The 17137-nt window shown below is 42.6% G+C and overlaps 1 protein-coding gene across 1 annotated transcript in view; it reads right to left on the reverse strand.

Moving 5' to 3' along the window:
- The window catches only part of LOC141096185 (sodium-dependent serotonin transporter-like), a 188615-nt gene that overhangs the window by 73409 nt on the left and 98069 nt on the right, over positions 1-17137 (reverse strand). Inside the window, exon 5 of the mRNA XM_073582648.1 lies at positions 626-760. Within this exon, the coding sequence (XP_073438749.1) occupies positions 626-760 (135 nt within the window). The remainder of the gene's footprint in view (positions 1-625; positions 761-17137) is intronic.

Consider the following 17137-nt stretch of genomic DNA (forward strand, 5'->3'; position numbering starts at 1 on the left):
TCAACATAAACAGAGGGATAAGATGAGGGCATAGTAGTCAGGTCACAGCCCAAGGTCAGAATTCCAGGAAATTAGCAGATCAAGGCAAATGGGTTAGGCAAACGAATGGTCAAAGGCAAGGTCCAAGGTTAGGCATAAAAAGATCAGAAGCAGATAACTGGAAAACAAGGCACACGCCCCCCTCCCCATGCTAAAGCTATTCCTGGCAATAAACAGTTGCTGATAGCCAGCTAAATAGCCAGGTAATCAGCCAGAACAGGAGACACCTGAAAGAACAATTTTGACAGCTCAGTATTGCTTTATTTTCTCTTTATGTCATTCTGAGGCTTTAAAAACTAGGGATCGCCAGACAAGCCGTATAATTCACAATGTACATCATCAATTGTGTGGCTGGATATTTTAGTATGGGAATTCTGAAAGCAGAAGACCTAGCTGATGAACTATTTGCTGTGAGCAAATAAATAAATATTTATATATATATATATATATACACGCTCTGTATATCTACAATATTCAATCATATTGCTATTGTTAAGAAAAATTACTTTGTGCATGGTTCAGCTAGAATAAGAATGTGTTGGTGCTTGGAACAGTATGTCAGCATTTGTAGCATTTTGTTCCTTACTGTAGTGTCCGTCAACTTCTGCCAGTTGGGTCTCAGGTAGAACAGGATTCCTCTCCATGCTCCAGGCAATGTGGCACCTCTGATCAGGAGTATGAGAAGGACCATATAAGGAAGAGTCGCTGTCACCCATACTACCTGGAAGGCAAAGCCGTGGGTGTAACTGTAGAACTGACATTTTACAGGACCATTTCTCTTTCTCTTCCCAGTAGTTTTTTCTATGGCACAAATATCAAGACATCTTTTGAGTTCTCAATTGGTAGGTCACTGCCTACTCCTCATAAGCTTCACATCAACCCTTCCTAATAGCTTTCTTATTACATTAGAGATTATATTCTCTTCATTTCGATTACTGAAGCTACATACACTACTTTGCAAAACTTTTAGACAGATGTGAAAAAAATGCTGTAAGTAAGAATGCTTTAAAAATTAAAATTGTTTTCATATTATTTCTCTGTATCAATTATTAAAACGGGAAATACGAAGTCTAAATCAAATCAATATTTGATGTGACCACCCTTTTTTGCCTTGAAAACAGCATCAATTTTTCTACACAAAACAGGGATATTTAAAAATTGTAGTCAGGTGTAAGAATAACCAATTATACCAAACAGATGATAATTAATGATCATCATTTTCATATCTAGCTTGAAACACAGGCATCAACAGAAACATCAGTTTAGGAGGCTTAAAACTGGGCTGGGAAAAGCCAAACTCTGCTACAAAAGATGAGGTTGTGGAATAACAGGTTCCTGTCAAAGGTCATAAACCATGGTGAGACTGAGCATAAGGCCGGAGTCACACTAGAGAGGAATACGGATGAGTGCTATGCTATAAAAAAATCACATAGCACTCGGACCAATGTTAATCTATGGAGCAGCTTCCGTCATCCGATTTTTTCTCGGCTGTATTATACATGCAAGAGAAATCGCAGCATGCTGCGATTTGCACCGTATCTTGGCCGAGACTCACCAATGCAAGTCTATGGGTGCGAGAAAAAAACGGATACCACACGGACCATAGGAACGACTTGCGAGAAATGCGCACCGGTGTCCTTTAAAAAGTCGGCAATTCATATGCGGCTATACAGTAAAATCACACTGACATGTTATAATATAAAAGATAGAATACATGTATACACATAGAATAGGTGTGTATATATATATATATATATTGTAGGGATTCGACTCGCTTAGGTGCGACGGGAGACAGTCAGGAGGCAGGTTCCCTTAAAGTTCATGCGGTTTATTATGTCATAAACCAAACAGCATGTCACCAAAATAAACAGCCTTCAGTTCAGGCGACAAAATAGCATCAAATGTCCTTTCCTTCAGGCTCAGTCCGCGAGCCTCAGCGCACACAGGAGGTGTATAACACCATCACATACAGCTCCTTGGTTCAGGAGCTGGCCACATTATAAGGGTATAGCCACACCCATGAACCCAGCAGCTGACTGGTCACATGACTGTGACCTCACCAAAGGTCCTTGCAAAACAATAATAATACAGTAATATCTGTTATGCCTTACATTATGGAGACAAGCCATTTATGAGACACATATCTCCCATCGATTACACGACCCTCAGCCCTGCCACAATATATATATATATATATATATATATATATGTCAGTGAGACACACATATATATATTTATATTTCATACAGAGCTAGATAGCAGAATAGCCGTTAATTCATTTGTTCATTTGTCGGCTTCTGTAAAATCATTGCAGAACCCGACAGGATAGGAGACATGGTTTACATACAGTAAACCATTGCAGAACAATTACATTTATATATGTCAGTGACTAATAGTGTTAGTACTATGTGGGTAAATTTGGGACCTGTAGGTATCTAATAAAAGAATTTTATTCAGGGGAAAAACTGGCTTGGGCTCCCGTGCAATTTTCTGTGCTAGAGAGGGAACGCCAGTGATTGAGGGTAGATATTAATAGCCTAGAGAGAGACCATGGTTATTGGCCCCCCCTTGGCTAACAAAAAATCTGCCCCCTGCCACCCCAGAAAAAGCGCATCTGTAAGATGCGCCAATTTCGGCACTTAGCCTCTCTCTTCCCATTGCCCTGTAGCAGTGGCATATGGCGTAGTAAGGGGTTAATGTCACTTCTGTATTGTAAAGTCCTTTTGGATAAATTAATTAGGCTTACTTGTGCGCTGCTGAGACCAGGATAAAGTCACCACATGAGAAACTTTTTAACTCTTTATTCCCAACGCGTTTCGAAGTGAAAAATCACTTCTTCATCAGGGGATGACATAGACTCTGACTCTATGTCATCTCCTGATGAAGAAGTGATTTTTCACTTCGAAACACGTTGGGAATAAAGAGTTAAAAAGTTTCTCATGTGGTGACTTTATCCTGGTCTCAGCAGCACACAAGTAAGCCTAATTAATTTATCCAAAAGGATTTCTCTCTGTGGTCACGGACGTGAACCTCGGGCGTGCAGCAGGCTGACATTGACCTACATGCTTTTATCCTTCCTGGAAAAGGTGAGTAGATTCTTTTGAATTTATTTCATCTGTTACCCAGATAAGACCCTATTGCGCTCTTTCTTTCCCCAGTTTTATCCTGTATTGTAAAGTGACATTTAGCCTGGCTTAAGGCCCCGTTACACTAAACGATGCACCAGCGATCCCTACAACGACACGACCTTGTCAGGATCACTGGTGCATCACTACATGAACGCTGGTGAGCTGCCAAACAGGCAGCTTCACCAGCGGGACGCTGGTCTCTAAGGTAAATATCGGGTTACTAAGCGGCACGCTTCACTTAGTTACATGATGTGTACCTTAGAAACCTGCGTGCTCGCGCCGGGAGCGGCCAGCACGCAGGTTTCTAAGGTACACATCGAGTAACTAAGTGACGCGCGCCGGTTAGTAACCTGATATTTACCTTAGAGACCAGCTCCCAGCGCCTGCTTAGAGCGCTGGGAGCCTCACTGATCATTGACTCCCGCTGCCACACGCAGCGATGCGCGCTGGCCAGCGGGAGAACAACGATCAAAAAATGGCCCTGCACGATCAGCGATACCCGGTGGGGGGGGCAGTCGCTGATCCCCGTCACACACAGCGATCTCGCTGGTGAGATCGCTGTGGCGTCACAAAATCAGCAATATCACTAGCGAGATTGATGTGTGTGACGGGGCCTTTAGTAATGGAGAGGTATCAATAAGACACCTATCCATTACTAATCCTGAAGTTTGTAAAGGGTTAAATAAGCACACACGCAGAATAAAGTATTTTAATGAAATAAAAAACACAGTTTTTCCATCTTTATTCTTCTGCTAAATCCAAATGAAGCCCTCAATCTCCTGTAAAAATTCAAAAATAAAAAACAAATAATATGCCATACCTGTCTGGAGTACAGTCAGTCCCACGGCGTAAATCCATATCTGGGGGTTTAATAGTCTACAACCGGGAGCGGTGCTAATATATGTTTGGACGAATATAGATCAGTTAGGCTATGTGCACACGTAGCCGAACTCTCGCGGAAGTTACCACGAGAATTCCGGAATTCCATTCCGCGGGAAAAACGCATTTTAAATTCCCGCGATTTTCCAGCGGAAAAACTAGCGATTTGCAAGCATAATTAGCTTGCAGAATGCTAGCGTTTTCTAAATGATCTGGAGCATCACTTGGAGAACTGATTGACAGTTTGGTCACACTCGTCAAACATAGTGTTTGATGAGTGTGACCAACTTTTTACTACTAAGGCTGCCTATGCGGCATCAGTAGTAAAAGATAACATGTAAAAAATGATAAAAAAAAAAAAAATATTGTTATTCTCACCTTCCGGCGTCCCGCGCAGCCTTCCCGCCTCTCTCCACGCTCCCGCTCCCAGTAATCCTTTGCGCGAATGACCGCGAGATGTCGCACTGCCACGACGTTATCGCGAATGACCGCGAGACGTCGCGCTCCCGTGAGATCTCGACGTCATCGCGGTCATTCTCACAAAGGATTACTGGGACCGGGAGCGTGGAGAGAGGCGGGAAGGCTGCGCAGGACGCCGGAAGGTGAGAATAACAATATTTTTTATTTTAATTCTATTTTTTACAGGGATATGGTGCCCAGTGCCCGGAGAACAGTCTCCTCTCCTCCGGACCGTGAGTACCATCTGCAAATGTTCTGCTTACTTTTCGCATGGTGGGCACAGCCACATGCGGGAAGTAAGCGGAACAATGCAATCCTATGGGTGCGGGATCACCGCGATTCCGCTAAATAAATGAGCATGCTGCGTTTTTTACCGCGAAGCGATTATGCCGCGGAAAAAAATGTAGCATTAGCACAGCATTGCGGAATCCCATCGGATTGCATGGGATGCTTATTTTTCTCGTTTTCGGCGCAAAAACACGCGTTTAAAACCGCCGCGAAAAGGAGAAAAAAATGCGACTTGTGAACTCAGCCTTAAATGTTCATTTTGCAAGACTGCGATAAAATCTCGCCATACGGATGTCACACGGATACTTAGATGCGAGAAAATCACATCCTCGCATTGCAAACGGATTACATATGAATCACTGTTTAGGGAACATTTGTGCGATTCTCGACCGTCAAAATCGGACCGATTTTTTATACGTTAAGTGTGACTCCAGACTAACAACAAGACAAAAGTTAGTTCTTCTGCATCAGTAAGGTCTCTCCCAGACAAAGATTTCAACATGTGATGTTCAAGCCCTTTTTAAGAAGCACGAAGGAATGAACAACTTTGAGGACCATAGGTCGGCTAAAGAAACTTATTGCAGCAGGCGAAAGGCACGTCATGCTTATTTCCCTTCTACATCAGAAGATGTCCAGCAATATAATTAGGTCTGAAACTGTCAGCAAGCAGTGTGTGCAAGCTACATCCATCTACTATTTGGCTAGAAGTGGTCTTCGACATAGAAACAAGACCATGAGACTCAACTATCCATGAAAAACAGGAATTGAGGAGCAGAAAAATAACAGCAAATGCTCTGATGTGTCAGTTTGTTTTGCGCGTGGCTGGAGAAGTGGACAACAGACAACACTGAATCATGGAGAGGTTCCTTGCAAGTTTGGGGCTGCATTACAGAAAATTTCTTTAAAAACAAATTTCTTTAAAAACTGTGCAATTGTACCTAGAAGAATTGATGCGGTTTTGAAGGCAAAGTGCGGTCATATCAAATATTAATGTGACTTAGATTTCTCTTTTGTTCATTCATTTTGCATTTTGGTAATCGATAAATAATAAACTATCAACACTATTTTAAGGAATTCTTATTTTACAGCATTTTTCCATACCTGCATAAAGCTTTTGCACAGCATTTTATATGTTATGTCAATAAACACTTACAATTTTAATGATAGGGCTCCACAATGACACAAGGTTGCCTTTAGGTTACCTTAAAAAAATTCCTATAATTATTTTCTATTTGTCCACATCCACTAATTCTAAACCATTTATAAAATTAGTATTATTTCATTTTTACGTTATATTGTCAGATTCTCCAACCAGACTCTGGAGCCCTTTGTTAATACTTTCAGTCAATTTTGTTATAGGGACTCTGCTTAGATCCAAGTCACCATTAGGGGTGTACAACCCTTTTTTCGGTACAAGGGCCACATTGTCATTCTGAACCAATCAGGGGCCACACTTAATATTAAGGGGTATCACCTTCTGTGACATTTATGGCATATTGAAAGTACCGTATATACAATTAATGTCTAATAGGTGCAAATTCTTCTTCACCAATCAGCAGTCTTAAGGCCCTTTTACATTTAGCGATGCACCAGCGATCCGACCCGGTCAGGATCGCTGGTGCATCGCTAAATGATCGCTAGTGAGCTTTCACACAGAAAGATCTCACAGCGATGCAGCAGCGACGCAGCGCACGATACTCACCTTTCACACTCAGCGATCCCGACGTCCGCCCGCGTCCAGCGTCACTCGTCGTCACAGCAGGAAGCCCAGCAGGAAGCTGACGACGAGAAAAGGAGCCGCCCAATCTCGCGCGATCAGTGACAGACAGCGGGGGAGCCGGTCGGAAGTAAGTATCACACATAGCGATATCGCTAGCAATATCGCTATAACGTCACAAAATCAGTGACGTTTTAGAGATATTGCTAGCGATATCGCTATGTGTAAAACCCCCTTTAGGGTGCAGTCAAACTGTCGTATTACTCACCTGAGGATCGCATCGCAATCCTTGGACTGGCCATGAGCTCGCCTGACCCGAGTGTGACAACATGCAATCCTCAGAATATGGTAGTCTCACTGCACCCTAATGGTATATTCAGGTTTTTTTTTACAAAAATTTAGAAATAGATTCTGCTTCTAAATCCACATAAAAAAATTCGTCAAATACTTTTTGAATAAGCTTCTGACTGATTATAATGGGAAACCTCCTTTAGTGCACAATACTGTGTTTTTCCATGTTATTTTGAACTTTTCCCAGTGTGAGGGATCTCACAGGGGAAGGGGGGCGTCGACTTTGCTCACCTCGGGGGAGGGGAGAGAAGGACCCCCAGGGATCTGCTCTCTGGTGCCACCACTTGCTGTAGGTCAGTCAGGGAACTACACCAAGGGCAAATAGTCGCCAGAAAGGCTTCCCTTATAGGTACGAGTTAGTGAGGAGCACCCAATGAGGTGGGATATATATCACCAGCTCAGGCTGGGGTTATATATTTAAACCTCCCGGCCATCACTGCCAGAGTTCCTCACTAAAACAATACGACATTCTGCCACCAGTTCCTTGTTCGACATGAGCCCCGTCCAACAACAGGCTTATATCGGGTCAGAAACCAACTCAGGTAGCATACAATTGATCAACCGAGCGTGCGGACGTGGGAATTCGTGAATCGAGATAAAAGAGCAGCCCAAGATTAATTTTATATTTAATCGTCTAAAAGGTGCACTAGAGATATACAGGTATATATTTACAAGAACAATATACAGGTATACAGTCACAACTGTAGTACAAGGATAGGGTATACATAGGTTGCAATTACCGTGTTATGTTGCATGTGACCACAGGGAGGTGCTGATCGATCACAGGTCCAAATCTTACAGGCTTTCCTGGCTGCGTCAGCTAACGTATCCTCCGGCCATTAGAAAACTCAGTTCAAAATGAGGGTCTGCCTTATATCTATCAGGCTGTTCCCTCCCACATTCTGCTGCCTCCCCTGGATTGGGCTGCCTCCCTCCTCCCATGTATGAGAACATGATTTTTTGCCCAGAATCGTGGATGGCTCATAACTTTCCGCCCGAAACTCTGAATGGGGCGGTGGCGCCGCCAATGGGTTCCGCTGGATTTTGTCTGTGCATAGAGACTAAATATGCCTACCATATGTACTTCCTGTTAGCTATGCTTTATAACTCCCTAAAGCAGGATTCTGGAGGTGGCTAAATAATATGGGGAGTGGGGAAAGGAATGGCGATTCCGATATTGTGCTTGGCTAGGCTCAGAGATATTGCATTCTGCTATTTTAGGTCATTTTCCAGATTCAATACATCAGAGCCTGCTGTGACTTGTTGTATGACGGTGTCTCCATGTGCTTCAGTTGGTTTGCCAATAGCTGCAGGAGCTCACTCCTTGGTGCTAATTGGTGGGGATAAAACTTCAAAGAACCTGTTCCTTAATTAAAGATAAACATTGCATTGCTTTTTATGGCCTGTGGGAATACCAAGGTGGGGGCACATTCCAGGAGGGACATCTCCGCCATCCCTCACACAGTAAAACCAATAGGAAGCTTATTCAGAATATTTGAAGCAATTCTTAATGTGGATTTGAAGTAAAGTCCTGCTTCTAATTCCTAGTAAAAAACTGTCTGAATTTGCCCTAAGAGGAAAATTTGATGAATGCACATTACTGTCTTACAATAGGTTCTGCATTTTGAATTTACTGCCCAATGTTTCACAATTCTCAAACTACAGTGGAGCAAAGGCCACCTGTCTCATTCCTACTCTTTTCTGAAGGGCAAAACTGGTAGAGACCCCATTCTCCTGATGTGGGAGACATCCAGAGATGTCTACACAGTGCACCATTAGTACTTGCCAGTCCTTGCTCCTCAGCTGCCGGCCACTGATCTCCTGTGTGTGGTTGCTCACCTAGTCAGTGAAGCATTTTTCTATCCATATGGTTGGGAGCTGCACAGAGTGGCATTGCGAGCCACTTGTGGTCCCTGGGCCACAGGTTGTGCATCCCTCATCTACATCAATAACCACATAAACAACCAGAACTATTAGTATTCAAACCAATGAAGCCACTGTCCCATGAAAATACAATCCAATCCTCAGGTCTCCTGTTACAGAGCAGGGGGAGCGGAGTAGGTTGATATATAGCTTTGGGAGAAAAGATTACGCATAACCTGTGTTGTAATCATTAAACCACCCCGCTTTGATTTTTTGGTCCAATGGGTGATCCTATCGGTGACTGACAGCTTTCTTTGTGTAAGTGAGCATACAGAGATGTTGTGAGTTCATTTTCCCCTTCGTCACTGAGGTCTGGTGAACTCCCTATTCTGGTAAAGGAAGGTAATGAGCCTGATTATCAGGCACCTGAGTCTAATGATGATGACTGGCTGAGTGGAGTCACGGACTGGATATAAGGCTGCCGACGCCCTTCTGCCCTGCGGGTGATTTCTCTGTGGACTTCTAGGAAACCAGTCTGATTCCTGCTCCTCTAAAGCTAAGTTTTCTGCTGTGCCTTTTAGCATTTGTGTTTTGTTTTTGTTTGCCTTGCTTTTCTGGATTCTGCCATTCCCTGCTGGGGTGAGCTGATTCTTCTTTTGCCTGTTGCTCTGTCTTCAGAATATTCCTGAGTACTGACATAGTCTTTTTGAAGCCTAGCGTCTTCAGGGCCTTTTTCACTGTCAGTCTGTTGGCTCTTATTTTCATAGGGTTTTTCACGGATTGCAGACAGCAGCCTTCCTGTCCTTTCCTATCTAGTTAGCTTGGGCCCCGTCTTTGCTCAGTCTATCTTTCTGTCTGTGTTAGTGTTTTCATCTTGCTTCACCGTCATTATATGTTGGGGGCTGCCTATTGCTTTGGGGTCTGCTCTGGGGCAGTTTAGATTTCCCCTTTCTTTCTTTAGGCCTATTTAATTCTCCGGCTGTGATCGAGGGGTCTAGGGCATCGTAGGAACCCCCTACGGCTACTGCTAGTTGTGTTGATAGGTTCAGGGGTCTGCAATCCGATAGCTGCCAACCTCTCTGGTTTTCTGGACTTAGCTAGCATTTCTGTTTTTGCCTCCTACGGTGACTCATTCATAACAGAACACAGAGAGCTGTCAATCACTAATAGGACCGCCCACTGGACCTAAAATCCCAGAAAGAACAGAGGATTAAGGCAGGAATCAGAGGAGCGCATGGCATCCGATGTGATATGCTAATGACATTCGGCTCCAGCTCTGCTGTGAGAGTGAGCCAAGTGTCAGTGCTCTGTGCTCTGATCCTTGCATGCGAGAATTGCAGCACAGGCGCGGAGGAGACGGAGAAAGTACAGTGCCTTGCGAAAGTATTCGGCCCCTGGAACTTTTCAACCTTTTCCCACATATCATGATCCAATGTTGTCCTAAATGACTAATGATGATAAATATAATTTAACTGTGTGTAATCAAGTCTCCGTATAAATGCACCTGCTCTGTGATAGTCTCAGGGTTCTGTTTGATGCACAGAGAGCATCATGAAGACCAAGGAACACAACAGTCAGGTCCGTGATACTGTTGTGGAGAAGTTTAAAGCTGAATTTGGATACAAAATGATTTCAAAAACTTTAAACATCCCAAGGAACACTTTGCAAGCGATCATATTAAAATGGAAGGAGTATCATACCACTGTAAATCTACCTAGACCCGGTCATCCCTCTAAACTTTCATCTCAAACAAGGAGAAGACTGTTCAGAGATGCAGCCAAGAGGCCCATGATCACTCTGGATGAACTGCAGAGATCTACAACTGAGGTGTGACAGTCTGTCCATAGGACAACAATAAGTCGTACACTGCACAAATCTGGTCTTTATGGAAGAGTGGCAAGAAGAAAGCCATTTTTCAAAGATATCCATAAAAAGTGTTGTTTAAAGTTTGCAACAAGCCACCTGGGAGACACACCAAACATGTGGAAGAAGGTGCTCTGGTCAGATGAAACCAAATTTGATCTTTTTGGCAACAGTGCCAAACAATATGTTTGGCGTAAAGGCAACACAGCTCATCACCCTGAACACCCCATCCCCACTGTCAAACATGGTGGTGACAGCATCGTGGTTTGGGGCTGCTTTTCTTCAGCAGGGACAGGGAAGATGGTTAAAATTGATGGGAAGATGGATGGAGCCAAATACAGGAGCATTCTTGAAGAAAACCTGTTGGAGTCTGGAAAAGATCTGAGACTGGGATGGAGATTTGTCTTCCAACAAGACAATGATACCAAGCATAAAGCAAAATCTACAATGGAATGGTTCACAAATAAACGTATACAGGTGTTAGAATGGACAAGTCAAAGTCCAGACCTGAATCCAATCGAGAATCTGTGGAAAGAGCTGAAAACTGCTGTTCACAAATGGGTTTCCTCCGGCTACTCCAGTTTCCTCCCACATTCCAAAGACATACTGATAGGGAATTTAGATTGTGAGCCCCATCGGGGACAGCGATGATAATGTGTGCAAACTGTAAAGCGCTGCGAAATATGTTAGCGCTATATAAAAATAAAGATTATTATATTATAAAAAAAACCTCACTGAGCTCGAGCTGTTTGCCAAGGAAGAAGGGGCAAGAATTTCAGTCTCTCAATGTACAAAACTGATAGAGACATACCCCAAGCGACTTGCAGCTGTAATCAGGGCCGGTTTTAGACAAAGTGGGGCCCTAGGCAAAATTTTAAAGTGGGGCCCCAAATGCTAACATTGTAAAATCACACATTTAGGTTACATTACATGAGCAGAATGTGGATACAGGTGGCAGAGAGGCCTGTGCTGGCACTGTGGCCCCCATATTCAGGGGCCTTATATCAGCCAACGGGTCTGCACTATTAGCATTACACAGGAGCGTTTCTAGGGTCAGAAAAGATTGGGGGGCCCAAGCCCCAAGACAAAGAGTTGTCCCCCAACCCCCTCTTAATTATTTTTTTTAACACTGCAGATAACAAAGCAGGACTCCCAACTGTCCTGGATCCAGCAGGACAGTCCCGATTTTGACACTCCCACCCGCTATCCCGGCCGGGATTGTAGTTATCCCGCACTGTAAATCAGCCACCACGCCCATCTGTCATTTAAGAAGGGGCTGTGTACCGATCGCCATACAATTCCCTCTGTGCACAGCACATTCCAGAACAGAAGCCCTCCCTGGCTCACGTGACCAGTCACATGACTGTGACCTCATCCTATGTAACACCAGAGAGAGCAGTAATAACTCTGAGAACAGATAATGTGGTAGATGTCACCTGCAGTCCTATGTAACACCACAGATAGTCTTACTCTAAAACGCTATGGCTATGTTCATATGCATTTTTTTCAGTAGCCAAATCCTGTTCTATTGGCAGTAAAAATGTTGCATTCAAAACACCTGTTTTTCAGCTTGTTTTCTGGTGTTCTTTACACTTTTTTCAGCTTTTTTTAAAGTGAGGATGTTTGCTTTGTCTACATTATGTTTAAGGCCACGTTCAAACGTTGAGTATTCGGTCAGTATTTCACATCAGTATGCGCAAATCAAAACCAGGAGGGTGAGAAATCCAGAAGTGGTGATGGGTTTCTACTATACTTTTCCTCTGATTGTTCCACTGCTGTTTCTGCATTACAAATCCTGATGTGAAATACTGACCAAATGCTGAACGTGTAAATGAGAATTAATAGTTTAATTCACCAAAACCACATAAAAAATTGCAGCGAAAAATGCCGTTGCAATATCTGCATGTCATTTATTTGTGGAATACCTATATAGGATATGTTCTGGGTATAACCACTTGCCCCTGACGAAGCCTCCTTGGTGTGGCGACACGCGTTGGGCATTTCCACAAGCCCCCCCTGCAATAGATATGCCTATTTGATCATATTTAGCTTCTACTTGGTATTTGTCACATTCATGCGGTTCTCTGTATGTATATCTTCTGTGATTATTACATCTTGCATTTTTTGGGAATGCTTTCCTTCCCTCCTTGTGATCTCCTATAGGATTTCACATAGCGATTGTAGCTATTGAGGCATATTCATGGTCGCATGTTTACAATTTATATCAGTATGTTGGTGACTAATGAATAGGTATTGCTCTTTCTTTTTATAAATGGAGTTGACTTACTTTGCTTATATTTAATTATTTATATGTATTGAGCTATTATCATTGACTTCTATATGTATTGTTCTGCTCAATATATTGTCTTTGTGATATGAGCCAACATTAACCATTTGTGTACACCATGTGTTTCTTTGGGGGAGTTTTCTAGCCTTATTTTTGACCAGCAGGGTTTATTGTCATATCCATGACTTTTTAAATATTTTTAATGGGTTATGTCCTCTTTTTGTATCCAATAAAATGATTGTGTTTATTTAGGTGATCCTGGCTTAAGTCTGTAGCTTTTCTCTTTTTCTTATGGTTGTTGTTGTACAGACTTCTTGTGTATCCCTTATATGTGGTGCCCTCTAATTTCTCTATATTTTCAGAGATCTCCTCACACCCTTTTACTTTCTCCTGACTGAATTTCACAACTGCACTATTTTTTAAATCTGCAGCGTGTCACTTCTTTCAGCAATTTTTTTCACCCGTAGAAAGCATTGAAAAAGTTTTAGAAAAGCTGCAAATGTTGCAACTCTGTTTTTCGCTGTGTTTTTGGTGAATAAAGCTAACTTTATTAAACATGTACTGTAGACAAAATGCATACTGTAAAAAAACAAGCAGCAAAAGCTCTAAGTGTATGTGTCCACAATCAGTAAACTCTGGATGCTGCGTACATCCGCAGCGGCCAGATGTTACAGCATAGTGGATGGGATTTCTAGAAATTCCCTGTCCACTATGCGTCCACATACGCCCGCACTTCACCTTTGAGATGGACATGCAGCACGACTCTCCAGACCGCAGCATGTCAATTTATCTTGCATAGATGCGAGTCTCCGCAAGAGAAATCTCACCCCTACGATATATTGGGTGCGGTGACTCCGCACGGTTCAGTGACCACACGTGGAATCACCTGCGTTCAACACATGGCAGCACTTTGGACAGAGCACATGTCCGCTGCGTCCAAAGTGCTGCCATTTCCGGATCGTCTGCACATACCTTAAAAAATGGGCGTTTTGAAAGCAGTGTTTTTACTGTCAAGAGAGAGGCTTTGGCTGCAAAAAATGCACCAAAAACGCTGATTCCTATGCACACCTGTACTGTATATGTGTATGGTTTACCCTTATTATTTCACATGGGAATTCATTTATTTCTATGTCATAAATCCCCTGATTCAGCAGACAATATCCCTGTACTGTGCCATCCAGACAGTAGTGACAGGAGGTCGCCCTGTCACATTACAAGCAGTGATTAGTGACTGTGGTCAGAGCTGATGCTGATCGCTGCTGTATGTGGCTGTGAATCCTGATCCTACAGCAATCAGCACAGAGCTCTGGGACCACAGTGAGGAAATCACTGCACTCTGACCTGTTATTGCTGCTCTTACCAGGTTATGTGGCTTCACTTAGGCATAGCAGCCATGATCAGGACTCAGGTGGAGACATACAGAGCTGCAGGCATCATCCTGCACTATCACTGTGCTGTAATCGGCCCCTCCCCCCCACTCTCAACTTTTAACTTGACTGCAGGGAGAAAGAGACAGGGGGGCTCAAGGGGCTTTGCAAGAGACAGTGAGACACTCTAAGACTTCAGAGCAATGCACAGCATTTTTCACTGCTGTACACCCTCTGGGCACTTCATAAATGGACTGCAGATGCAGGGAGCCCCCTTTGTAGGTGGGGGGCCCCAGGCATCTGACTTGTGTGTCTGGTCCATACACCGGCCCTGGCTGTAATCGCAGCAAAAGTAACGCAACAAAGTATTATGTTAAAATGGCCGAATAATATTGCACGCCCCACTTTTCAGTTTTTGAATTTCCACAAAAATTTTAAACAACCAATAAATTTCGTTCAACTTCACAATTGTGTCCCACTTGTTGTTGATTCTTCACCAAAAATTTACATTTGGTATCTTTATGTTTGAAGCATGATATGTGGGAAAAGGTTGAAAAGGTTCAGGGGGCCGAATACTTTTGTAAGGCACTGTAATTTCTCCATCTCCTCCATTGGCTGTCTCGGTGTGTATGGCACTGCACTGGGATGACATTTGAGTGCTGTCCGATGTTTCACACGCACCTATAGACTTTTGTGGGTGTATGTGAGCCGAGTCTCTTTGTCAGTCTCAGCATGCTGCCAATTGTTCTCTCATTTCAGATCGGCATGAGACAACAATCACAGATCTGAGCTGCCCCATAGTATAATACCAAGTGCTATCTGATGTTTTATCGCATAGCCCTCGTCCGTATTATACGGTAGTGTGACCCCGGCCTAAATGATAAACACAAGTAATACTGAATCTTTTCTGGTGACAGGTTCCCTTTAATATGTATGCTTCTTTCCATTTACACAATATTCATATGAGAAGGGTGAGAAGACAGACCAGAAAGTGTTACCAGACAGATTTAGCAGAAACCAGTATGAGTCAAATAGGGGAAAACAGGATATTTAAATCCATCAGACACTGAAGGAAAGTTTATTAACAGGTGATTATTTTCTTTTACAGGTAATCTGTCATCTGGTTTTAGACACCTAATCTGAGATAGTCACAGCAAACATGTGAGGGCGAAATAAAACGTAACTTTTAGTAAATACATTTAAAATATGGTGTTGAAATAACCAAAAAGTTTATATACCACCTAAAGAGATGCAAGGATTATATTATCCCTGAATCTAATACAAGAAATGTCAACAGGGTAATCTAATTGGACCACAGTGTGTGCAGATGTTCAACAAACAGTTAATGTGGTATTCACATCTATTCCAATATGTAGTAGTAGGTATAACAATAATTAAATTAGCAAATACCCCCAATTAGAAATGTAGTCTTGTTATTCTGATTCGCTATGTTCCTTAACCCATGTGAAGGGCATTGCAGTAGCTAAAGGGCCCTTTACACATAGCGATATCTCCTAGCAATATCGCTAAAGCGTCACCGATTTCGTGACGCAGCAGCGAAATCACTAGCGATATCGCTACAAGTGATACTTACCTCCGACCGGCTCACCACGCTGGTTATCGCTGATCGCGCGAGATCAGCCTGGTCCATTTCTCGTTGTCGGCCTCCTGCTGGCGCCAGCGAGCGAGCCATGGACGCGGGAGGAAGAAGACAGCATCGCTGCGTCTGACGGTAAGTATCGACCGCCGACCGCTGCTGCATCGCTAGTGAGATCTGCCTGTTTGGCAGCTCACTAGCGACCATTTAGCGATGCACCAGCGATCCTGACCGGGTCATATCGTGGTCGGGATCGCTGGTGCATCGCTAAATGTAACGGGGCCTTTAGTTATCCGTAGTTATGACCACTAGCAGTTAACTGTCACTATATGATTGGTCAACTCGTAACCATAGATTCCTAAGCTACTGCAATGCCCTGCACATGAGGTAAGCGACACAATGAATCAGAAAAACTATACTACATTTCTAATTGGAGATATTTGCCAATAGTATTATTATTATTATTACTATTGTTATTACACCTACTACATATTGGGATAGGATCTTTGAGATGGGAATACCCCTTTAAGGATCATATAATTGACTCAAACATTAAAGATGGTCATGACAGTAATCATACTATATACAAATCAATATACCCCAACAAAGTCAAAACAAATTGGTGGTATCTAACAGTGGGTAATTATCACCAGATCTGTTACTATCCTTTAACCCCTTCATTTTCATTTTTGCATTTTTGTGTTTTGATCCCCTTCTTTCCAGAGCCACAACTTTTATTTCTTGGTCAAAATGGCCATGTGAGGGCTTGTTTTTTGCGGGACAAGTTGTACTTTTGAACGACACCATTAGTTTTACCATATTGTGTACTGGAAAACGAGAAAATAATTCCAAGTGTAGTGAAATTGCAAAATAAGTGCAATTCCACAGTTGTTATTTTTTTTTTTACCATGTTCACTAAATGCTAAAATTGACCTGCCATTATGATTCTCCAGGTCATTACAAGTTCATAGACAACAAATATGTATAATTTATTTTTTATTTAAGTGGTGAAAAAAAAACCAAACTTTGGTAAAAAAAAAAAAAAAGTTTGGTGTAGATACGTTCTTTTGATCGGACGTTATTGCATTTTATTGTAATGTAGCAGCGACCAAAAAAGCTTTTAAAGGTTTTTAATTTTTTTCTTGTTACGCAGTTTAGCGATCAGGTTAATTTTTTTATATTGATAGATCGGGTGATTCTGAACGAGGTGATACCAAATATGTGTATATTTGTTTTTAATTGTTTTTATTTTGAATTGGGCGAAAGGAGGGTGATTTGAACTTTTATATATTTTTATTT

This window comes from Dendrobates tinctorius, unplaced genomic scaffold (genome assembly GCF_039654945.1).
Source record: "Dendrobates tinctorius isolate UK_male_01 unplaced genomic scaffold, ASM3965494v1 ptg000073l, whole genome shotgun sequence".
Taxonomy (NCBI): domain Eukaryota; kingdom Metazoa; phylum Chordata; class Amphibia; order Anura; family Dendrobatidae; genus Dendrobates; species Dendrobates tinctorius.